Raw genomic sequence first — 25,443 nt, 5'->3', positions numbered from 1 at the left:
GGTACAGTGACATTTCCACTCCAGTCAGGTTTCATATTCACTCTGCAAGCTAAAAAGTCAACACTTCCAGCAGGAACTTCCTTATGTTCCCTTGTCTCCAGTGAACCACATCACCTCCTCTGCCATGTCTTCGGTCTCCGCTTTCTTTCTCTCATATCTCTTCTACCTCTTTCCTCAGCGCTCACTTTCCATGTTTCGCTTCTTACCACTCGTTGCATATATTATCACCCTCGGGTCTTGGAGTATTGGGATCAGGGCATAACAGCTCTACAGTTTGATGTTCATCTTCCATTGTGTAAGGTTGATGTAAGGTAGCTGTAATAGTACATTTTTGGTTCCTGTTTGTCTGCCTTTCCTTGATGGCAAAGCTTATTATTTGGCAATCCAACCTTTATGCTTTTGAAAGGTAAACGTTAAAGTTAGAAATTATTTGTTCTTCAAATCTGTCGTACAAACTGCATTAAGATTCTCTTTAATCCGAAAGCTGTAACTTTAAATGGTATCACCTTCTGCAGCGTGGAGCACTAGACGGAGAAAGACAGCAGAGTTGTTGTGAAAGGTTGTCAGGGACCCTGCTGTTTATCTGAATAAGCTGTCACAAAACCTAAAAGATTTACAAGATAGTGACAGGCTCCTGCTTGATTTGAATCTGAAACACAATCACCATCATGGTGTGAAATGCATCCCTTCCAGCGGACTGGCTCGGGTTCCAACAGACTTTACTGGCCTTGTCAACCAAGACGGGTGCAAACTGGCAAGGCGTGACTGGCTGATTTCTAAACAGCAACAGTAGGTGAAGTTGGTCCAACCATGGCAAGTGTACTGTATGGTCCACCACACAGAGGGATAATGATTTATTTATCAAAAAATATTGCAGTTTTAATTCCAGATAAGATTTAAATGTCTGTAATGTGAAGTCTGACAATGTAGTACAGGTGGGTTCTTTACGTGATTAAATAAATGATGCAGTGGTGAGGCATTTTACCCTATAAATGTGTTCTCCAAAGTTTGTAAACCTCTTAAACCTAACTGGCCCACCAGTGAGTGAGTCAGTACAAAGTCAATCTGTGAACCCAGACTTTGATCAACTAAACTTTATTATAGTGGAGATCCCAAAGTTTCCAAAGCAAAAACCCCACCAAACATGCCAAGGCTGTATTTTGGGAAGATGTGACTAAAATGATGCCCAGTCCATACAGAATACTCAGACTTTGATTGTTTCACTCAGCGTGAACATCATATGACAGAGGCAACTGATAAACAATATATAAAGATACGATCATAGTTTAATATCGTGATTTTTACAACCATAAATTTACTAATACATGGATTATCAGGTTCATATTTGTATTTAGTACCTGAATAGGTTTACATGGTTTAATTTTCACAAAACACTATATTTACATTTGCACATTGCTGCAGTACCTCTTTTCACCCTGTTTGTTGAACGCTCTTTTTTAGCTACTGAGTGAGGCATCTCACTTCTGATTGGTCTTTGTTGGTAGTTGCACATGTGCAGTCCCTAGGCAAGGACTACTAGCCAATCAGAAGCAGAGTACGGCGGGCCCTGACAAGCAAGGTAGTGGGATCCAAAACAAAGCCGGCAACTATAGCTAAAAACAGGCAAAACAGCCTGAACCATCTTCACAACCTAGACTGGAGCAAGAGTGGTAAGTTATTAATTAGTCTTGTCACTGTGTGCTGCAGCTCAGTGTGTTTCTCCACCAGTGCCTGGTTAGCCGCTAGGTTAGCATTATGATGCGTGTTACAAAGTGACGAAGATAGTTTACGGAAGTAAAGGCTGGACTACAAACAAGCTGTTTTCAGGCAGTTCAGAGCAGTGTTTTCTATGGGAGATGGGAACTCCCTCTGGGCTGGACTTTGGGCTTTTTCACTTTGCAAACCTATAACATCCACAAAAAGATATATAACACAATAAAGGAAAAGCCGAAATGCATAATATGACCTTTTTAAGTAGTTAAAATATTAATAATTTGTAAAACATAGCAATTTGAGAGTACTGCCAGATTGTAGATTTTTCACATTCTGCTCTTTATTGATCTTCATAACAAATGGTCATCTAATGCAGTAATGCATTTGAGCCCAGAGGGAGTTGGATTATGGACTCTTAAGTGATACAAACAATTTAAGTAGCTAAAATATATCACTGAAGTGGGGGTAGGACAAGAAAAGTTATTCCAACTCCTTCCTACCCCCTTTGAACATGACTGTTGTTTGTTTTTATTTTGTTATTTGTTGTTGTCTTTTAACATGTTCAATAAAGATTTAAATTTCTGTCTACTACACTATTACCTTAACATTAAACCGGTTTAACTCCACAGATAATTTTTAAGATAATTTTTTTAACGTAGACGTCTGTAGCCTAAAGGTGGATTTGTTTTTACATCAGCTGATTTGTGGTTTTATTAACTGACTAGCCAATTTAACAAAACAACCAATGTCAGAGGAACAGTTTTCTTGATGAGAATTAGATAACATCAATACCTATATCTCAGTGGATGATGCAGTCAACTTGGGTCTGCATTACATCCTGCAACACCTCAACTCTCCAGGGACATATGCACAGATCCGGTTCGCGGACATCAGATTGGCGTTCAACACCATCATCTCGGACAGCCTCAGCATCAAACTCACCCAGCTCACTGTGCCAGCCTCCACCTGTCAGTGGATCACAAACTTCCTGACTGACAGGAGTCAGCAGGTGAGACTAGGGAACATCACATCCAGCACTTGGACTATCAGCACTTGTTCTGTTCAGAGTTCTCTCCCTCAGCTGGCTCTCTGGTGCGGTCAGAAAAACCTGGAGCTTAACACGCTCAAAACTGGAGATGATCGTGGACTTCAGGAGGAGCCCCCCCACTCTGCCCCCCATCACCATACTCAACAAGCCTGTGTCTGCTGTGGAATCCTTTAGTGTTTCTGGGATCCACTATATCCCAGGAACTGAAGTGGGAGCCCAACACGGACACCATCATCAAGAAGGCCCAGCAGAGGATGTACTTCCTGCGCCAGCTCAGGAAGCTCAACCTGCCTAAGGAGCTGCTGATTCACTTCTACACAGCCATCATCCACTCTGTCCTCTGCACGTCCATCACTGTCTGGTTTGGATCTGCCACCAAAAAGGACAGGAGCAGACTACAGCGGACAGTCAGGACTGCAGAAAAGATCATCGGTGAAAACCTGCCCTCCATTCAGGACTTATACATTTCCAGAGAAGATCCATCTCACCCTGGACACAACCTGTTCCAGCTTCTCCCCTCTGGTAGGCGCTACAGAGCTCTGTACGCCAAAACCAACAGACTCAGGAATAGTTTCTTCCCACAAGCCATCACTCTGATGAACAGCTGACTCTGATGAACAGTGTCAGGAACAATTTCTGTGCAATAACCCAGAAACTCTGCCTCTAATCAGCCACCTGTTTACTGGCTAACACTTCAAATTTATTCACCATTCTCTATTTCAGAGCTGTTCATACTGTTTATATTGTATATACTGTACACCAAATCCACCTACCTCATGTACATAACACCACACATAATACTTATTTATTCCAGCGTTCTCTGCACTCATCACACTGTGTACATGTATAATTGTATGAGTACCTGTATACCGCATCCACCTCCGACATGTACTGTACATAATAATAACAATAATGGTCATAATAATTTTTCTCCTGCATCCTTATTGCACTATTTTCTCAATTTGTCTGTTTTCGTTCATAGTGTGTATAGATGTGTTCTCTCTGTTATCTGTTATGTTTTTAAAAACACTCTACTGAAGGGTGACCACGATTAGAAGACACTCATTGCAACATCTAAATACATTTTATGAGGTGACTTTGACTTAGAAGAATGGGCAAAGAGACATGCCAAAGGGTAGCCTAGCACTCTCTTTAGATCAACGCAGTGATGAATAATTCACAAACACAATTCTCTATCAAAGCTGTGAAGGTGGAAGAGGTGAGTTGTGTTTTGAAGAGAATTATCGGTCAGCTCTTTTTTCAAGCGCTGAGCGTGAATCATACGGTCAGTGGTTCTGGAGAAGTTTTGGCCGCTCTACAGAGAGAACCTCAGTATTTCAGCAAAACAGACATCAACATTTAAGATGGGCTTGAATGATTGTGGGGTGGAGGGGGGCGCATATTTTCAAAAACACATTTTCATGTTTGCTTTCATTCTTTGGCCCCTTTGAGGGTCATATCCAGAAAGATGAGAAAGATGAGATTTTAGAACTATGAGTCTGTTGAAAACTAACAATGTTTAGACTAGACTTCGTATCACCGCCACCTCCCCCACCTCCACCCATACCCCCTTTCCTCTTCACTTGCTCAATTGATTTCTCACTGCTTTTCTTCCTTCGGTTTTTTGAAAGGCTTTTGTTGTTCTGCCTCTAAAAGTGCTGACACCATCATGGCCAGGCCTCCCGTGAGGGCGACTGATCACTAATGGGATAGAAATTTAATCAAAATGAAAACGCTCAGGTGCAAAAATAACAGCTGCCACTGGATGGAGACAGACCTAATTTAGTCACATAGAAAGACACTGACCTCGGCAGCAATATCAGCCCATCCATATTCCAGAAAGGACTATTATATTTCTGATTACTTTGTTATGATATTATTGATGGCATATTGTGAAGTGCTACATAAACCTGGTGGGACCGATGCACCAATGTAGCAGGTTAAAGGTCAATGTTTGCAGGCTGAACTCTTAAGGATAGAAATATAAGGGTGTTTTATTCAAAAAAAAAAAAAAGCTTCTTTTATTAAAATTAACAGCCCCAAACCACAAAAATTGTCAGTTTTCTATACATTAAACAATGATAAACAGGAAATCTATCAATTAACTTGAATCGATTCACCTCTTCAAAGTATGCTTTAATTTTTCCATTCTAGGTTTCCTTAACAATCTACCCAGTTCTGCCTCCTCCAGCAACATCATATTGTTTGTGCTGTTCACATGTCTTTCCCTTTTCCTTTGCTTACTTTCTTTTTTAACAATGTCTGTTCTCACAGACTGAGTGGAAGCCCGGAGCTAAAGACAAAAAAAAGTGTGGCAGACACAGAGAAAACACTGTGTCTCTGACCTCTTCAAGCAGAGCTGTAAAAGGGACAGCAGACCAAAGAAAGAGTTTGGGACACAATGGTTATGACTCACTGGGGTTTCAGTGAGACGTCAGGGCTGGAGAGAAAAGGCTAGGCTCAGAGATAAAAAGAAAAAAAGTATCCCAGACAGTAAGCCAGAATGTTCCTCACATTGGTTTGTGACCTTTGCAAGAGCATTCTTGTTAAGCTGTCCGTGGCTGTGTCATCACGTGTAAGAAACATGAGAAAATATGAGGGTATAACTAACTGACGGAATAATTCAAATAACTGTCACCTAGCAGTGTTTGAAGTGTGTACTGTTTGTTGGGAAATAAAATGTTACTGATATATCATATCAGCCCTGCTGCAAAGGATGTTCACCCCTGAGATCTTCTTTCTTGCTTTAGAAGTGTTATGACATTTTCAAATGTCTGTACTGTAGCTGTTAAATTAGATCCTTCTTGGGAAAGTCTAGCATCACCTTCTTGTTAGTGTGACTGAAGAATGTAATGCATGGATTTACTGTATATAAACATTCAACACATGTGACCAGTGCTAAAAACAATGTTAAAATTTAAGGAGCATACAAAATGTATTCATGGGTAGTGTTGATCAGTGAACGTTATAAGAGACTGTTAATTTAATTTTAAGTCAATCTACCAATATGTAAGACTTAATAAGCCAGAGAAGATCAGTGTGACATTAATTTTACTGCAATGGAGCTCGAGGTTACCAAATGTTCTCATTTATGACTTGTTGGCAGCAGTCATTCTCATGTCTGCTTGTCAAATACAGCGTTCTGTGTTCTAAATCCATGATAATGGAATTTATAATGAAAAAGCCTTTGTGAGCTTCCTCACGCTTCTGTGCTTTGGGCCCATAAAGCATGCGCCAGAGATGCTCACAAGTCTTTGAGCTAGAGTCCAAGTCAAGTCTCATGTCTCTCGTGGTTATTACGAATGTTGTATCACCTGCTGTGTTCAATCCAGGCTGCTTATAAAAATGCATAGCTATAAAGGAATACTGTAACCTGTTTTTCATTTACAGAGCACAACCATGTAATGTGAAATGCAATTACTGACGGCTTATTAAATACTGTAAGTCAACGCACCCCCCAGACTCTTAAACCCAGTGTAACGTTAACTAAATAAAACATTGCATAATCAACCATAAACCTGTAACCGGTTTTTAATTTACAGAGCACAACCATGCAGCCTAATGTACAATGCGTCTACAATTATTGACAGCTTATAAACTACTGTAAGTCAACAAACCCTGTTGACTCTCAAACCCAGTGTAAAGTTAACTAAATAAAACTGTAATGTGCAATGCAATCAATGACAGCTTAAACTACTGTAAGTCAACACATCCACCTCTCTCAAACCAGTATAACGTTATAACTAAATAAAACTGCAAGGTTACATTATCAACAATAAAGCTGTAACCTCTTTCTAGCCAGCGGCAATAATTAACGTCCTTCTCCAGCCGAGCCAGTTGAATGCATGCGCGCCAAAGACTTCTGCTGGTCGAGCGGGATTTCTTCCTGTTGGCTCCCCACTCACATGAATGGGATTAAATTGTCTCAATTCTGGGATGTTTCCTGTTTTATTTTGAAATTGTTCCTTTCTTGATTGCCCTAATGGTGGCCTAATCCATTTGCCCGTGCCCTTTTTCTCCACCCCAATGTTTATCTGATGCCCCCGGGGGCAGCACGTGATCGTCAAAACCGCTGACTTACTGTTGCCTTATAGGTTGTTTTTTTAAGTCCAAAAATCAGGGGATTTGTTGCTCCGAGTATCGGCAGGCGCCATCTTGATTATTGCGCAATGCCTGGGAGCTGTGCCTGCCTTCTCTTGCCTTTTATCAGAGCAGGGAAAGTGCCACTTTCGAACACCCAGTCTTTTTTGCCATTTGCTGGCCTACATAGGAGCTACATAGACATGCCTCCAGTCTCAAGCTAAAGGCCTGTAAAGCATGGGTGTGCTTTTGGTGACAGGAATGTTGATGAATATTTACTGTTTTTATCAATATTTCAATGTTATGTTATTTGGAACGTGGTTATATGGACATAAATAGTGTTTAAACGATAACTCCCAATAAAAGTCAACATTTAAACAGTGAATACTGCCAAAATATGGACAGTCGCCTGGTATATTTTGAAAATATTGTATGATAACTGTTGAATTTTAGTTTATTTTCATCAAATTTACAGTTACAATTGCATTCTAGGTGTATTAAAATATATTCAGTTGCATTATAATCTATCTTATTATGGTTTTGCTAGTTTATTGAATTAATATAATATATATATATATATATATATATTTATTACCAGGAGGAGGATGAAAATATCCTAATTTTTCTTTGTTGCATCTCCATTTACTCTGTAATGGTAAAATAAATATACAACAACAACAACAAATAATAAATTTACAACGGATTTATATTCCTTTCAACAGGTTGGTCTTACTATAGTTTGTCCCCAGTTTATACGGTGCATGCTGTACATTCCCTGTGTTTCCTTGTGTTCCACGGTGTCTCTAGGATTTGCTACATGTTGGATTTTCACTCCTTGTGTTTTTGGATTAATTTTTGCCACTTTGGATTTGTTTGGGCTTTTTTCTACGCTGAATCAAAAGGCTCTTCTACAATTTTCAATTGTTACTGGACAGAATGGAGTGATTCTGGTAATAGATTATTGGTGTAATTTTGGGGTGTTTGCGACATTAAAATGTATTCACCGTTGCATCATAGTTGCTTCGAAGTTGCCTTATGCGATGCGGCCACTTGGCCAAAATCGCTTCATAGCCCGGCGCCGTTCCTGGGAACTCTGTCTAACAACTACAATGCGGATTTTTTTATTGTGAGCAGCTTGTCTGCTGTATTTCCTTGTGCATTCCCTGTGGAGTTTTCTTGTCAACAAACAAAATTTACATTTACATTTAGAGCACCTTACCAAAACACACTGTATGTATCCTTTAAGTCTAATGACGTTGTTCTTCATAAAACATTTGCATATTTTAAATCCTGCACTGTATACATGTTTACTTGCTGGAAGTCTTCTTCGTCTCGTCTTTTGCAAGCTCACTGTGTTTCTCTGTGTACTGCTGCCGACTGGCAGGAATGTGTAATACATTGCCTGCATACTCGTGCATGTACTCGTGTTTCCTTTTCATTCAGTCACTTTTTTTGTGACTGAATGAAAAGGAAACACTACACTAAAAACTGCTATGGCATTGCAACACAGTTTATTTCTTTCTATCCTAGTTTGAACCCTGGAGCCGTTACCCCCTTGGTGTGGTTCGTTTGGGTTGGTGTGAATGGCGGACTCGAATTCTGTGTCAACAATGCAAACTACATCAAAGTACTGTACTATGTAAGTACTTAAAGGGGTTTGTTGTCTTTTTACCTGCCAACTGTATAACCAATACTCAAAACAAATTTCCACCACATGGCTTTTAGACCGTTTGAGTTTTGCCTTTGTGACCCTTGCATTAGTTCTATTCAGGAAATGGACCTTTAGGTGTGAAGTCGCCAGAAAGGAAGTAGATTCCATTTAGATAAAAGCAACCACAAGTAGCTGTTATGCTGTGCTGTAACATGGCACTTTTTGTTCAACCAAGAACCAATAAAAATTGTAAAACTGTCCTTCAAATGCCACTGAACAAATTTGAAAAGTTTTATAGCTGTGTTTAATGTAATGCCATTTCCTTTATGATCAATCAGCAGCAAGTTTCTTTCTCACGAGTGAGACTATACACTCAGTCCTGCTTTAAAATACACTGTTCTGACTTGTCACCTTCACATTTCTGTCCAAGCAATTTTATATAATGTCACCTTCGGATCAGCCGGAAACTTCACACCCCCAGATTTTTCTTTACAGTGCAGATTGGTTTGTGTGGCGAATGGCAAAGGGACATAAAATGGAAGCATCTACTGCATATGGCAACGCCTGCCGTATGCAAATTAATTCAAGATCCTCTTGTCTGACTGCATAATACATCCCATGACATGCAACAAGAAGGTGAAGGTTATTCTTTGCCAGTGGGAGAAAGCACTCTGCCACGCCACCGAATAACATGCCATCTAAATACTTTGATTGATGCATTATTGCTATGCATGCAAGGGCATATTTCATGTTGATCAGACAAGCTTAGTATTAAAGATGTATTGTTTTCCGGCTGCAGATGACAGATACCATACTGTCTGCAGCTGTTATGTCAGAGAGAAAGGCGTTCTGCCATTCTCCAGTTACCTTTTGTGGATGTAGTGTTTTTCACACGCATACCTCACCTGAAGTGCTTTTGAACCAAACCAGAGCAGAACAACAAGTCTTACTGTGGATAAATTCCCAGTGGTGAAAGGTCCAATTGTTAAAGCTTTGATTGCTTTTCAGTAGCAACACTTATTTGATACATTACTAACATCCCACTTAACAAAAGCAGGTATCACCATGCTCTTACCAACAATCGATTAGATGTAGCAAAGATCAATGAACACGTTCTCTCGCTGTAACTTTTAGTCCATCTTTTAGTCGTATTCACACACAGTGAGCTTTAACCTCATCCTCAAGTGCTATTGCATTGTTTTAAAAGATCACATTTCAATGTGTGTAATCCAGCATTCAGCTTTGTTTGTATCCATTTATCTCAGTCACGCATCACCACAGAAAAACAGCTGCCACATGCCATGCTTCAAGTCAGCTGTGGCATTCAGCTTTGTTCTGCATGAAGGTGACAAGAACTATATGATGCCATGATGATGGTCAAGTAAATTTTTCCATTTGACAAGGAAAAAAATGAAAGTTAAAAAAAGAAACATGGCTGTGTGTTCATCTATCTGCCTCGTTTACACTCTACTGACAATTAGTGCAAAGTATCTGCTGCAGAAAAGGCAGTTGTCTTTGATTACCTCACATAACTCACATCAGCTCTTTATGATGCAATGTAATACATTTTACTAACTTAATTGTAACTGGTCGACGCATCTTCCGATTGCAATCCAATTTACGTGCAGCAGGCTTATCACCCACAATGCTTTAGGGTGGTGTGTTTAATTAAAAATAAACATAAAAGTCCGTGTTATAAATATCTGGATGTTTTCATCTGCATTTTCAGCTCAGCACATACCTAGGAAAACTGCCATACTGAAGATATTCTCCCCACCCAACGGGAATCCAGTGGGGAAAGTATTTTTAGCTACGTTTTTCATTTCACTCTAATTGAACTAAAACACACACACAGTAAAATCAGGATTTTAATGCACATTCAAGTGTGAAGTTGAAGGCACACCCCTTCCTACATAGAGGCAGCACAAACATACTGACAAACACATACAGTACATGCAAACAAATAACATATGCAACCATGGATGCATTATGTTAATTATGTGTACTGCATGTTTTTGATACTCCCTCCTCCCTGTGTAATATTGCTATATTCACTTTTATCTAATCTAACTGCATAATAAAACATTTTATTGCCTGTAATTAAGGCATTCTAAGGGATCACCTTAGATTTAATATTTTCAGAACAGTGCTTTCTGCAGGTGCATTTAAAGAATTTTTTTGTACTAAGCAATTGATCCTTAGCTAAACCCCTTCTCACAATAGCAAATGTAAATATGTACAACTTTGGAGTCTTCAGAACACGTTGAAGCGTTGTGGTTGCAGAGCAATACTTGGTACTGTATGACTCGACCGATATTGGATTTTTGAATTACTAATGGTGACGCTGTTTCGAAATATACTGTACATAACATCTGCAGTAAGCTAATATCGGCCAACATATCAGCTTGGAGCATTTATCGGTCTAGCTGTACCACTTGTCACCCAAAGAGGACTGGATTAAACAGTGTGTTTGTCTGTTTTGAGTAAAATTTCAACTGTCAAATCTGAAAACTTTATTAAGGCACACTCCACAGTTGAACACTACAATACAAAGTTTGTACAGTAGTTAGGAGAGGTGAGGCTTAGCGAATAGTTAATTTACAGTGAGAGATTATATTATTTGACTAGGCAGATGGCTGTTGATGGACGCAAACAGGTAGCGGAGGACTTCAGGGTAGGAACTTTTCTGCCTTTAACCACGAGGTCACCCTTTCTCTCAGGCTCATAAAAGCGTTTGGATGAGATATTATCACTGTCAGTTAAAAATATTTAAAATCCATTTTCAGATCGAGACGTGAATTGGGAAATCAGATACTTTGAAAACTCTGCTATTTGTGATTATCAGTTAATTCAATTTAAATGTATCAACTTTAGTATGTGTAACCTATAAATAATACAATACTGGACGCCTTTCTTAAATGTGTTTTCATTAACCAAATGCCTTCAGGAAAACTGTTCGGGAATTAATGTGCTGGCAATGTTCCATTTCAGCCGCATACCAACAAAATGACTTTGTAATAGGATTTTATGCCCAAGGTGGCAATAAAGTCTAATGAGGAACATCAGTCCTTGAAAACAAAACTGATCATTTGCTAACAACAGCATAACAATGCAGAGCAATAAACCAGCCTTGTCCAGTGTACTGAGATGAAAAAGAATCCTTTTGTATCCTTTTAAAGCAATGATGTTGGGTCTGTGTCTGTGTCACCGTTAACCTCAAGTGGAGATCAAGGTGAATCTTTGGAAACACGTCAAAAGTAAGTAAGTGTCACCCAAAGGGCCAGACTCACCTGAGACGACACACGTTTCCTCACAAGCTTCCAAGGTCTCAAAATTGTTGGCGTTTCCCCCACAGCCTCCGTATTCAAACAGCTCACAGCGTCCTGTGTCGATGTTGAAGAAGAACCGGTCCTTAATGGCCTTGCAAGGCCCTGGCTCGTCCTTCAGGGCGCACAACTCACTGAAGATGAAGAGCTCAGGCTGTGCTCCATGTGCTGTAGTGGGCGAGAAAGACAACTTTTATTACTCTGCATCTTGTGGTACTCTGTGAAATGGAATTTTGTATATGTGTGTGTGTGAGGGAAGAAATTAGGTCACAGCTTCAAACTCTAACCTCAGGCTTTGAGATAAGGTAAAGTTGTTGCCAGTATAATTTCCAAAATACTTCAGTGTATGGTTTGACAGCTTATTTGTTTTTAGATGCTCTGTTGCAGAGGGAGACTGTGAAGCATTTTTTAACGGCAAAGCATGGTGAACTGTGTGACCTGAGTGACCATTCAGACTGAATAATTAATGTGCAAAATTGTCAGGAAAGTCAGGAAAGCCAGTCATACTATTTTTTAATACACCTACAGCTGGTTTTTTTTTTTCATACTTGCACTCAGAAAAGGGAACCATCGGGGAGCACCTAAATCCCCCAACAGCATAAAAGCAGATCCGGGCTGGTGGCAGCTGGCAGGAGAAGAATGAGTGAAAGCGACGGAAATTTCACAGAATGCAGCACACAGCAACAGCTTGCACTGCAGCAGATAAAGCGGTATATTACACAAATTGAGAGATTGGATGATCAGAGTATGTTTTAAATCCTTGTGGAGAGCAATGTTTGATCAATGGATGTGTAGTTATGACTTCTGGACAAAGACAGCACTGGCATTATTCATAATTGTCAAGATCAGATACATTGAATTGCTCTGCATATACGCACTTCTTTCCTGTCATTATCATTCTCAAAAGCTGGCTTTGTCAGATCCAGGAAAGAGTTGACTTGAAACCCGTTGAGCTCTACTAACCACTGTTGCGAATGTTAAATCACTATCTGACTGTGCTGCTGGGAAATGGCATTCTCTGCCCTCATCCCTGCTGTTTTTAGGTCAGCTCTCTGCTACGCCCGCCTGTAGCAGTGCAGTTACTTCAAAACCCACCGAGAAGAGAGGGATCTCTGTCCAAAGGGAGTCACAGATGGTTTGGGTGACAGTGTTTAAAAATGTATTTCTGCGCTACACGATAATATTCAATAACCTTGATGTTACGTGATCTCCCAATGAATATTTTTTAAGTTCTACTTTCACTTATTTTTTAACAATATCAGACGTATAGGAGACGAAAGGGACAGGTTGAAAATGCAGCTAAGGACATGAACGGTGAATGTGAGCACGATCAAGATTTTAGCCATGCTAGCGGTTTGGCTCTGCCCTGTAATGTTGATCTGTCGGTCAACTGGTACACCACTTTCGTTCAGACTGAAATATCTCAACAAATATATAGATTACCAAAGGGCTGACCCCCAGTTGTCGAAGATTCGATGCTTCGATATGTGTGGAGCCTGATTCGACTGTCAATCTCACAAGCGAAGCTTCGCAGTGAAACAATCATGCCATTTTCAACGTCTGATTTTACATAGAACTACCAGTTTTCTCCCAGTAATTTAATATACAGGTTATTACAATATACATTTCATGATTTCAACATTTAATGCTGAAAATAAACATGTAAAAAGAATAAAATTTCCAATAAATGTCCGTAAATAAATCCAAAATTGTAACCCTAACCCTGGGCGTAGCGTGTGTGTGGTGGCGGAAGAGGAACACTTGCTGAAGAGACTGAGACCCTCACTGGTGTTGTGCCGAGTTGTCCGCACCTCGCGGGACTTTCGGATAATTTATCACCGTTGATGAACCGCACAAAGAATATTTTATCATTTTTAAATAGCCGGCTACTTGAAATAGGCAGCACGGCATGCACGCAAAACTCACACAAGAACGATGAATGACAGGCGAGAGAGAGAGAGAGAGAGAGAGAAAAGGATCAACAATAAGCCTCAGTTTAGCTCGAAATTTACAGCGCAAGTTGAATGAATAGAGACTGCAGCTCTGCGGTTGTAAACCCCCCCCCCCTCCGCTCACAATAGGCGTGCACAAAAACACACATGACTCGACAATCAGTCGACTACAGGCAGGACTTGACGATTCTGATTCGACTATATAAATCCTTAGTCAGGGACAGCCCTACATTACCATTATATTTTTGTGCAGATATTTATGTTCCCCAGAGGAAGAAGCCTACGGACTTTGGCGATCCCCTGACAATTCCTCTAGCGTCGGCTGCTGGTCAAACCTCTCTCGTATCCAGTGAAAAATCTCAACAGCTACTGAATTAATTTACACAGAATTCATGGTTCCAAACAATGAATACTACTGAATATGGTGATTTTTTGGGGTTCTGAGAAAATACATTCCCACGAGCCCCTGCTGTACTTGCATATCTGTATTACAATGTATTTGATCACGGACATATACTGTTATATCTGCAATAAGGTAATATTGGCAGATTTATCTGTCTAGCTCTAGCACTTTGTGTTTAGTGCTAATTAGCACATGTTAGCATGCCAAAATGCTAAAATAAGATGGTGAACATGGTAAAAATAAGTAAGAATTGTCATTGTTAGCATGTTAGAAATCCAGACATTAGCATTTAGATCAGCTTCGCAGAGTTGGTTGCATGGCTGTTTATGGAATTAACTTTTGTTAAACACTAAACTGAAACATAAGTTTGTTTTTTATCATTTAGCTCATAGGTAGCTTAATCATCATCCAATTCTAGTTCTTGTTCTGGCTTGACTGGGAAGCTTGGAAAACAAACATTAAATTCTCTTTCCACTAAGGTACAAAGTTCTATGAAAGCACGTCCTCTAATGGGAACCACCCTGCCCAGTCCTATCAGCACAGCAGTCAACAAACAGTCCTTCTGCCAAGCGAGGTAATGAGGGCAGCAGCTCACCTCTGCTCCTTGCCCTCCTCCTTCACCCGTCCAATTCTAAATGATAACCAGGGATTGGGGACACCAATCAAATACTTCCAATCTTTTTCCTTCCACCCAACCTGTGGTATTGTAATTGCATGTGGGAGTTGGGGTAAGGGCAGTGGGGCTTTCCTGCAGAGACTTGTGATATTTTTTTATTTACGTTCTTCTTGTTGCATCTGATAAGCAATAGAAGATTGGGTCATATAGCAGGGGAGAAATTACTCTGTCTAGTACCCAACCCCATTGGCTCTGTAAACACATCTCGTTGCTGAACCTCGCTGAACAAACTTTACACAGCAATATTGACAAGTTGAGATTGTTTGCTCTCTTCTTTGTCATTGGATGCCCCAAGTTACCATGGCTGCAACAGAATCATTCCTTTTTTGGGGTGGGGGGTTACTGACGTGGTTCATACTGGTCTTACGTAAGAGCGTTCAATAAGCCAGAAAACTTTCTGCTCCTTTTGTCTGAGGCAGACCAAATGTGTACAATGTGTTCTTGAGTCCAATATCCAGACAGAGGCATTGTTAGACTGTCCAAAATCAACACAACCTGAGAAAAAATTAAGAGCCAAATGAAAACATTTTCTCTGCAAGGAAACCAGAAATGGTCTTTAAGGAACACAGTAAATCTTAAAGAATTTTATATGGACATACAGAAGGCCCACAAATACTTTACTCTCAGTGAATATATAAATTCAAATAGAGCCACTGCATGAACCACAGTAGAAAACATAGGTGCCGATTCCGTGGGTGATCTGGAGTTAGAGTACCCATGGGCAATTGTGTCTCAGTAGCACTCAGCAGCAATTTTGTTACTGTATGACAGTGACATGAATGAAAGTGGGTCATTTTGAGTCACCCTGGAAACCAACAGGGAATGCATATTAATAAAGAATAGTGCACAATAGCATTCAAACTAAGGCACATTATGTCCATTAATGACCAGACCTTTAGAAAATTCTGTTAAAATTATTAATAAATGTAAAATGGACACGGCGCAGCAGTAAAGACTTGTAGTGATTATTCACCAGCGCCAGGCGACACCTGTAGTGAGTGAGCCTACAATGGTAGCTGTATTAGAGTGAATGAATCAAATGTGCTTAGTGTTTGATTGCATTACTTTGTTGCTTGTTTGAATAGCTTCAAACGTACCAATCTGAGCATGTGTGTAAGTGGGGTTTTTGTGCATATTTTATTTGGCATTGATTTTACTTGGTGGTTGAATGGTTATTCATTGTTATATGTGATGATTTGGTAGTTTTGGCTACATTTACCCCAGTGGCAAAAAGAACCAGTGAATCTTTATTTGGAATTAGGGATTTATTTGTAATGTCCCCTGTTTCCGTGTTAATGCAGACTCAAAAGTTACTCTGTCTTCACCTTTTGACGGATAAATTCAGTATAACGAGTATAACACAGTACAGCTAGCATGAATCAAACTCAACACTTCCTCTAGAATTTTCACAGTAAAAGCCTTACAGCATTTAGAAATAGGCTTTTAATGTAGAGAAGTCTGCAATGAACTATGAAAACATTATTTCTGTGAAAAGAGAGTAACTAAGAGCAGCAGAGGTGGTGAGCATAACATGACTGATTTAACATGTGAGCTGTTGTAATGGGTATTTCAGTGTTTTTTTTTTACTCTGCCTTTATGAGCGATCAACCTTTCTTTGTTTGTGCTGGCCACACCCCGGCCATTATTTGAGTCTTTTTCATTCACTTTATAACACAGATAGCTACTCAGCAGAACTAGTCACAATGACATTGGTTAAAAGATGACTTAACCACATGTTACCTGCCACCTGTTTCCATGAGAAACGCCTAACATTCCCAAAATAAAATCAGTAATAACTCAGCCATTTGGCCTAGATGTATAATTCTGGTCTCCTTTGAAAGGTTAGAAGCTAAGGAATATCAATCCATTGCACATTAACATATTTATTTTACCATTACAGACTACATGGAAATGCAATGCAGAAAAAATGATATTTTCATCCTCGCCTGGTAAAAAAAAGCTACATTTTAATGCAATAAACCATCAAAACCATCATAAGGAAGATTATAACGCACCTGAATATCTTCTAATGTAATTTTGATGAAAAGAAACTGATATACAACAGTTATTACACTTTTATTTTAAATATACCAGTTGTGGCCATATTTACATTTTATATGTTCACTTTTATTGGTAGTTCTTTATAACATTATTTCTCTCCATACACCCTTGTTCCTAATAACAACATTGAAATATTGATAAAAACAGTCAATATTCCTGTGACCTAAAGCACTCCCATGCTATACAGGCCACAAGTTGAGAACAGAACATCCTACAGGGCTCTTTCTCTTCGTTTTGAAGAGACGAATCGTTGGATATCCTGCATGTCTGTTTAGCTCCTACGGGTCGCCATCAGAGGCCGATAAAGGCCGCCTCCGCCCAAGCAAACTCTTCTTCTGTCTCTCATTCTGATGACAGAAACGAAACTTATCAGCTCACTTATCAGCTCACCGACCTCGAGGACGGTCTTTATTGACACAAACAACGCTGTTTTTGGACTGAAAATGGCTAAAACAGCGCTTTAAAAAATGAATAATTGTATAAATTTTGTACATATATTTTGCGTAATTATAATTTGCAGGCTAGAAGTTCATCTTTTAAGTAAATTGTGTAAAAAAGCTGATTTGCACAGCCCTTGCAAGAGCTCTGAATACAAAAAACCTTTCTGAGCAATCCACGAATACCTCAAAAGCTCCAGATCTGTCCTCAGGAATTCTCTATGTTATTCAACAGAAGGTAAATAAATATAGCCCCTATACAATGCATTAGCAAAACCCTTGGAAGACAACCAACAAATCAGCCAGCTCCTTGAAAAATAGACTATGCTGAACAAATGCATCAAATTTCCATTGGCAGGTAGTCTCCTTAGAACTGCTGAAAGGCTCAGCTTGGCCAAGATTTGCACACACACTCACACATTTGGATAATGATCTGAGTTGCTCAATGTGTGCACAGTGCCAGACACCTCTGTAATTCGAGAGATTGAGTCAGTTTGAGGCTCAGTCCCTGCTTGTTTAGTATACAGGAAGGATTATCCTGTATATCCATTTCTAGGTCTTGTAGCAAAGGGGGCACAAGCACTAAATGCACAGCAGCCATGGACCAGCAAACAACAAAAAACAGCCAATTACTGATGACACTAAAAAAGACAAAACACAAAAGAGCACACACTGTTATCGGGATGACAGCAAAGTATGATGCACTCATAAAACAGCTGGAGAAAAAGAGGCAGATGTTGACAGAAACACAGAGCACACACTGTTATCGGGATGACAGCAAAGTATGATGCACTCATAAAACAGCTGGAGAAAAAGAGGCAGATGTTGACAGAAACACAGAAAAAGAAGAGAGCAATGACAGTCTTGACAGCTCCCAGTGGTTTTGTCATCTGCAGCCTGAACTAAATGACTTCACACTCCGTGAGAGTAAGAAAATTCTTGCTGTGTAATTGAGAAAGAAACTTACTAAAAAAAACAACGGAAAAGGCATATGCATGAAAAAATTGCAGACTAAGTTGAATAGGTGTAAAAATAAATAAATAAATTAAAAAACCTTGTTCAGAGCTTCAGAGACCTTTGTACAAATAGAAAATAAAATAAAAAATAATCATAACAGAAGTGGGGTATGAAGAAAGCAGTGCATTGTCTTGGTGCGGATCACGGACTGTCTCTCGGACATATCTGCATGGATGAAGGCTCGCCACCTTCAACTAAACCTCTCTTAAGACTGAACTCTTGGTCAATCCAGCCAAGCAATCTATCCACCATAACATCAAGCTACAAATCGACTCCTCAACCATCACTCCAACCAGGGTGGTGAGAAACTTGGGTGATTGATGACCAGCTGTCCTTTTCAGACCATGTTGCTGCTGTCTCTTGGTCGTGCCGCTTTGCTCTATACAACATCAGAAAAATCAGGCCCTACCTCACTCAGTACGCCACCCAGCTTCTGGTACAGGCCATGGTTACCTCTTGCCTCAACTATTGCAATGCTCTCCTAGCAGGTCGTCCAACTTGTGCTGTGAAACTTACAAATGGTTCAGAACGCAGCAGCGCGTCTGGTTTTTGATCAGCCCAAAAGGACTCCTGTCACTCCATTACTCAGTGATCTCCACTGGCTCCCCGTGGCCTCCAGAATCAAATTCAAGTCACTAACGCTGCATACAGATCTACTGCTGGGTCTGCACCCATCTACGTAAACTCCATCATACAAGTTTACGTTCCTTCTCGGCCGCTACGCTCCTCCAACGAACGCCGCCTGGCTCTGCCATCCCTCCACACAAAGCAATCTCAGATCACCAGATGTTCTGTGACACCACGATGGTGGAACGAGCAACCACACGCCATCAGAGCAGGGGCGTCCCTCTCTAACAAACTCATCTCTTCCGAGAACACTTCCTCTTATAACACCTCTAACTCCTAACCTCTAACATGCACTTCCTGTGCTCTTCTTCTTCTATCCCCTACAATTCTCTTGTATTGATTGCATTATTTTATTAACTCTTACTTCTTTCCCTAGGTATTTACCCCATTGATTTCATACATGCTATTAGTTCTCTCTTACTAGCATTTATTGCTGCCCTTACTAGTATGTATTGTCAGTTGTAGATCTCGGGCTGTATTTGATGCTCTGTTGATGCTTGTATGTTGTTCTTTAAATGTAAGTCGCTTTGGATAAAAGCGTCTGCCAAATGAGTAAAAGTAAAGTAAAGTTAATGGTAAGAATATTATATTCTCTGTGTACTCATTAATTAAGTAAAAACAAGTTAAAAACATTGGAAATTATAAACCAAAAAAGACAACCCACAGCATGGAGATGAATGGAGAAAAAACAGCTTGACCTAAAGAGCAGTCAGAGAGCACACATCACAGCCACAAATGCTGTACAATTTTGGTTTTGATAACCAAACTTTACAATATTTTTTTCTACATCTGGATCCCCATCTACAACATCATAGAGAGCAACCACTGAATTATGGCAGTTTAAATTATCATTTTAATTAGGCGCCACCTTAAATCTTCTTTCAAGTTTTTTTTGTAAAAGCACTTTGTGTTTAAGACGTTTGGCAAATACAGTCTAAAATCAAAGGTCTACAGATAGTGGGGTGTTATAAAGATTGTAAAGCCCTCTGAGGCAAATATGTGATTTGGGGTTATATAAATAGAACTGACTTGACAACAAGAAATTAGCAGACAGTTATGTAAAAATTGTATGGTATGTGAAAAACAAATAAATACACTTTCTGTTGCACTACATTTGGGGATGATTGGATGCAATTTGTTGGTTAAAAAATGTGCAAATGGTAGCTTTTAAAAATGGCCGAAATATTTTGTGGGTGTGAATGGGTGTGGCCTTTATGTGTTAGACCAAGGAAGTCCAAGAGAAATGAATTGTGCTTCTACGCCCCACAGCTACAAAAACATTATTTTACAAAAAATATATACTAATTTGTTCTTCTTTGGCCCGTATAACAATTTCAACCAATTTCTTTTAGAAATCTGTTCTTTTTGAAATATCATGGAATCTACAATCAGTGACATCATCAGTGAGTACCCTTGAGTTCATCACAGCTATTTTCAAAGGTTGAACGAATGGGAAAACAACTGCAGCGAACATCTTGGTCATCCCTGTGTGGGCCAAGTTAGTCACCACTTTTGAAATCTCGTTTCTTTAGTGACTCACTTCATAAAAAGGTTCATGAAGCGAAGAGTACAAACTCCATTAAATAAAGCTATGTTGGATTGCAACACTTGGTAGTGCAATATGCGAGTAGATAGGCCTGCAATGTAAGAAAAGCTGTCAGTGTTTATCAGTGCCCTGAGGCTAGAAGACAAAGGGGTGGCTGAGTCACAGCCTGTCCTAAGGCTTTACAGCTGAGCTCAGAACAAATGAGGCTACTGTCATTATACATCAAACAGCTAAACCCACTCGTACCTTTTGTTTGTGTGATTTTTAAAAATATAAATCAAATTATAGGCTGTGTTTCTGGTCTGTTTAACATTAAGATACCAAGCATTGTCACAATCATTTCATGTTTTTACATCAATAGAATCTGATAAAAGTAAATGGTTGCTTTTTGCATTTATTAAAGTGTCTATAATGAACATTTTTATAATAACATTGTATCAAATTACAGTGTGAAAACATTGTGTCTTTGATGAACCTACAGAGAATTATCACACAAATCTTTAGCTCTTAATAGCAAGTTTTATCTCAATGATTGGCTCTATCGCCCGAGCATTTAGCAGCTATTATTTTATTATTATTATTATTATTATTATTATAGCAGCAGATATTTCCCCCGTGGGCTGGTGGAGACCAAAAACAGAACTAACAGACGAGCTGATATATAAGGTTTGGTATCACACCGAGGTCACCTAATGATACTTCTAACAGCTTTGCACTGCAGTCGCTTAAGATAATGTGAGCTTCACAGATTAACAGGATGAGCTGTCTGAATCCTGAAGTCGCAATTCAGATCTTTTAAAGGTGATACGCTTAAAACGATACGCTGTGCTTAGAAGTTTAACTGAGAGATTGAAACAACTCTGTTCACCTCCACTTGACAGCTGCCGAGCTACCTGTTAGTTGTCTGTGTGTGACTGATGTGAGGCCATCGCTAGATTGTTTATGTATAAACACTCACCACTCTGTCGGTCTTTTCTGAACAGCAGACGCAGCCCACCGCTCATTCGTTCCAACATCAAAATAATTCATGGGATGCTCCTTTTTCAACAAACACATTTTTGGCCGAGCATAAATAGTACAGGCACAAGCATGCAGAGAGCACATTAACCAGGCAAGAGCCAATCATTAATTTGTGTTGTTCTCTAACTCACATTGAAATGCTAATAAGCTAGAGCTGAGTAAATTAGCTGCTGACAGTTGTAATTAAAGCCAGCGAAACCAACAGTTGTTTGTTTGAACATTAATTTCTTACAGTTTCTTGTGGTACTGTTCATTCTGCTCATAAGTTATAATTAAAATCATGGCCCTATTAATGCTGAAAAACTTTTTATTTTTATTTTACTGGAATATTTGCCCATCTGTTGTGTCTTTTTAAAATTGTATTAATTTATTTTTTCTGAATATAAATATGCAAAAGTCACATTAATTCCATCTGCGTGTGATGCATCCCCATGTGGGGGCTTGACAACACTGTTAAGAAACACAAGTGTTATGTTCTAGTCATACTGGACATCAACTCCACAAACAGAATGCCAAATGATGTCATAATGATAAACTGGTTACTGTTAGTTTCAAACATGGCTTCCTTAACAGTGACCATTTAAACAGCGCAAACCGGGACTGCTGTGTTGAATTGAACTGGTGAGTATGGTTCTGTACTTTTTACTCTTCCACATGTAGCGTCAACATATTGGGAAATATATCGATTTTATGTTAAGAGGCACTGTCAAATTGGATGAAATACAACAATTGCAGAGCTCATTTCACAACACTTAAATCAAGTGTGAAGACAGATTAATGTGCGTGGCTCTGAGGCCACTAACAGCAAAATAAGTGGTGGATCAGCTCAATAATAGTGAACCTAAAAACGAGGGGGGGTATGAAAACTACAAAGAAACAATGACACTGATCCCGCAGATCAATTCAAATGCAGCTCATTAAGGCTATAGACATTGGCCTTAAAGCAGCGAGAGATAACCTCATTCCTGCAGCAATCTTGTAAACAGGGAGAGAACTTTCTATAGTGTGTTATGTTGCAAGATAGAAGTGGGCTTCAAGCTCCTTCCAAAGCACTTTCACCAGAAGATCAAAACAATCCCCCTGAAACACGCCTGCAGGAGAAATCTGTTGCCATTTTTACGTACAATAAAAACTTTGAGAGATCACATTGTGTGACCGGGAAACACACTGGGGGCTACCCTGGAGATTTAATAGTGAAGCTACTTGTGTTTGGGCAGCAACAGGCCTGGTCATGTATAGCTTAGTACATAGAGCATGACACAAACTCTGCCAGGATTGGTGGTTTGATTGTTGCTGGAGACGCCCAAGTGGAAAAAACTCTGCAGACATGGTACAGTCACATGCAAGATCATGCAAGATCTTTAACCTCAAAGCTAGCCTACAGGTTTACAGTAAGCCATTCCTGTATGCATTTCATCTGGTACTGCTAAAAAGATTGCTTTCTCCTTTGCTCTAACAGCACAGCATGGAAACCTTCTTAATTATCTAAAAGGCCTGTGAGACCCATGCATTTTTAATCAGAGCCTGCGTGTTGGTATGGCAGGTGGTGAGGGAGGAGGAATACAATGAGCAACTTAATTATTGTTCTACAACTTGATAGATTTTAAGACCCATATGTCCGTGCTAACCAGATTTAAAATTCATCTCACAACAACCTCAGAAGGTTTGTTTGTCTTGTTCTTTCAAACAGGAGACTCTGGACAGATACACACAAATAAAAACCCAACTTTCTGTATGCCTTTTCATGACTTTAACTCTCTTCCCTAGATCTGCCTGCTGCAAACTTGAATAGCTGTTTTATCAACTGACTTTTCTCCCTCTGCAATAGCATTATCTTTTCCTGGCAATATATAAGTTGAGCCCCTACCTGTTTCCCACTTGGTCTCGATAACAAAACAATAGTGGGAACCAGAAATCCCTTTCGCTTGAATGATTCTTCCAAATCCTTGCTCTGACATTTGCAAAGTCTGAGCGCTGGTGAACTGAACAATCCTACTCAATGCCAATTAGAGTCTGTCTCGGATGCTTCTCAGCCAATCAATTGGACAAAGTGTGTTTCCTGGGATGCACTCTAAAGGGGGTGTATATGATAAGCTGAAGTACAGGCTGGTGACAGACATCCTCAGCCCGGTCATCCTGTACCTTTGCAAGAAATCAAGCATGCACCTGAGGAAGCAAAATGGTGTCTGGCCCTTTAATTTGACAGAAGTTGGCAACTTCTCAGTCCAGAAGGAGCATATGGCAAACAATGATGTGGGCATAAGTTTGCCATAAGTTGCACATGCCTGTAGGGGAGTAAGTATCAAGGCACCATCTGCCAAATTGAGAGAGTCCCAATTACAAAACACCTAGTGAATAATTCATCCCATCACTTGAAATAAAAACCAAATGCTTCATAAGAATGAAGGCGTTGAAACCAGTAATGAAAAATGTTCATTCAACTGCCTGAAGTAACACTGTTTCTGAACAACTTTCAACAGTCCTTCAACAGTCAACAACATAGGTCGTTTTAATCAACATCCAAATCAGAATCAGAAGGAGCTTTATTGCCAAGTAGTGTTTTACACATACAAGGAATTTGCTTTGGTGTTAAGGTGCTACACGCTGACAGACATACAGGTGACATAAATACATGTAGAAATATATAAATATGTAATAAACAAATGCAAGTTATATAAGAATAATATATTACAACTGACAATATTAAAAAAATAAAAATAATAATAAAAATAAAAACAACAATGGAACAAAAACAATTTACAATGTGCCAGGTTCGTGCAAGATATGACATGAAGTGAAATACGACTCATATGAACGTATCCTACAATAGCGCCTAATACCCCTAACAGTGGTGTTTGTCCATGCCTCACAAAAAAGCAATTTCAAACTCTGTTTCCGGACCAATCCTACGTTAGGTAAAACACATGAAATTCTAATGTTGAAACACGATTAACAGAATGTGAAAAAGTAAAAGCTCTTACATCACTCATTCCTCCGCTACCTCTCCTGCCACCACTTGCTCTTCCCAGTCTCTCAGTGGGCAGACTAGGTGTGAAATCCCCGTGTTGCGAAGCATTCCCTGCTTCCTTTCAACGCTCATGTTAACCCATTTGGAAGAACCAAGTGCGAATCTTGCAAGAAAACACTCTACTATAAATGAAAATATATATTATATATGATATAAATGATAAAATACGCGTCCCATGCTTTTGATTTCTCTGTCCCTCCCCCCGCTGCCCTCCTGGGGTTTTAATTCCCCCGATTTTTTCACATCCCCATATGATGAGATATCAGAAGCTGCCCATCCTCTATAGTTATTAGAAACAGTATCACTGCTATTTGTTATTGTGTTATTTTAAATGACAAACTTGTGATGATTTTAAACACATGGGCAAAAGATCTATGACAGTTTCTGAAATGTTTTACTTGTGTTTCCTTACAAGGTCTATGAAGCTTTCTAGTGATATCTTCTTGTGCAAATATTGGGATATTTAATTATATACTGGCTGCTGCTCAGCTTTCTTTGCCCTGCTCACGTCCCAAATGATTTACTTATCTCAGATATTTTAACATCTAAGACTTAATTCATCCCAAGCTCCTTGAAAATTATTCCTCGGTCTAATGCATTTTGACTACCATAGGCATACAGGAATGTGTATAGCAGTTTAGCTGGAGCTGAGGAGCCCTTAACAGAAGTTAAAGCTTAGATTGCTCGTTCAGTAAAGTACCTGACAGATAATCCTTCACTCTCCTACACACACACACACAATACATCTTCTGCTACTCATTCATGGTAGCTATAGTAGGTTCAACCCACAACAGAGATAATGTATATAGGAAAGTGCGATATTAGTATTATTGCTCTTTAAGTGAGGCACATCTGAAG

General features: G+C 39.5%; 1 protein-coding gene across 1 annotated transcript in view; it reads right to left on the bottom strand.

The window, feature by feature from the left end:
• Positions 1-25,443, bottom strand: part of tfpia (tissue factor pathway inhibitor a) — a 47,865-nt gene that overhangs the window by 8,103 nt on the left and 14,319 nt on the right. The window contains exon 2 of the mRNA XM_046053872.1: positions 11,783-11,986. Within this exon, the coding sequence (XP_045909828.1) occupies positions 11,783-11,986 (204 nt within the window). The remainder of the gene's footprint in view (positions 1-11,782; positions 11,987-25,443) is intronic.

Source organism: Micropterus dolomieu, linkage group LG07, assembly GCF_021292245.1.
Source record: "Micropterus dolomieu isolate WLL.071019.BEF.003 ecotype Adirondacks linkage group LG07, ASM2129224v1, whole genome shotgun sequence".
In the NCBI taxonomy this organism is placed as follows: Eukaryota; Metazoa; Chordata; class Actinopteri; order Centrarchiformes; family Centrarchidae; genus Micropterus; species Micropterus dolomieu.
This window is presented reverse-complemented; position numbering and strand designations above follow the sequence as displayed.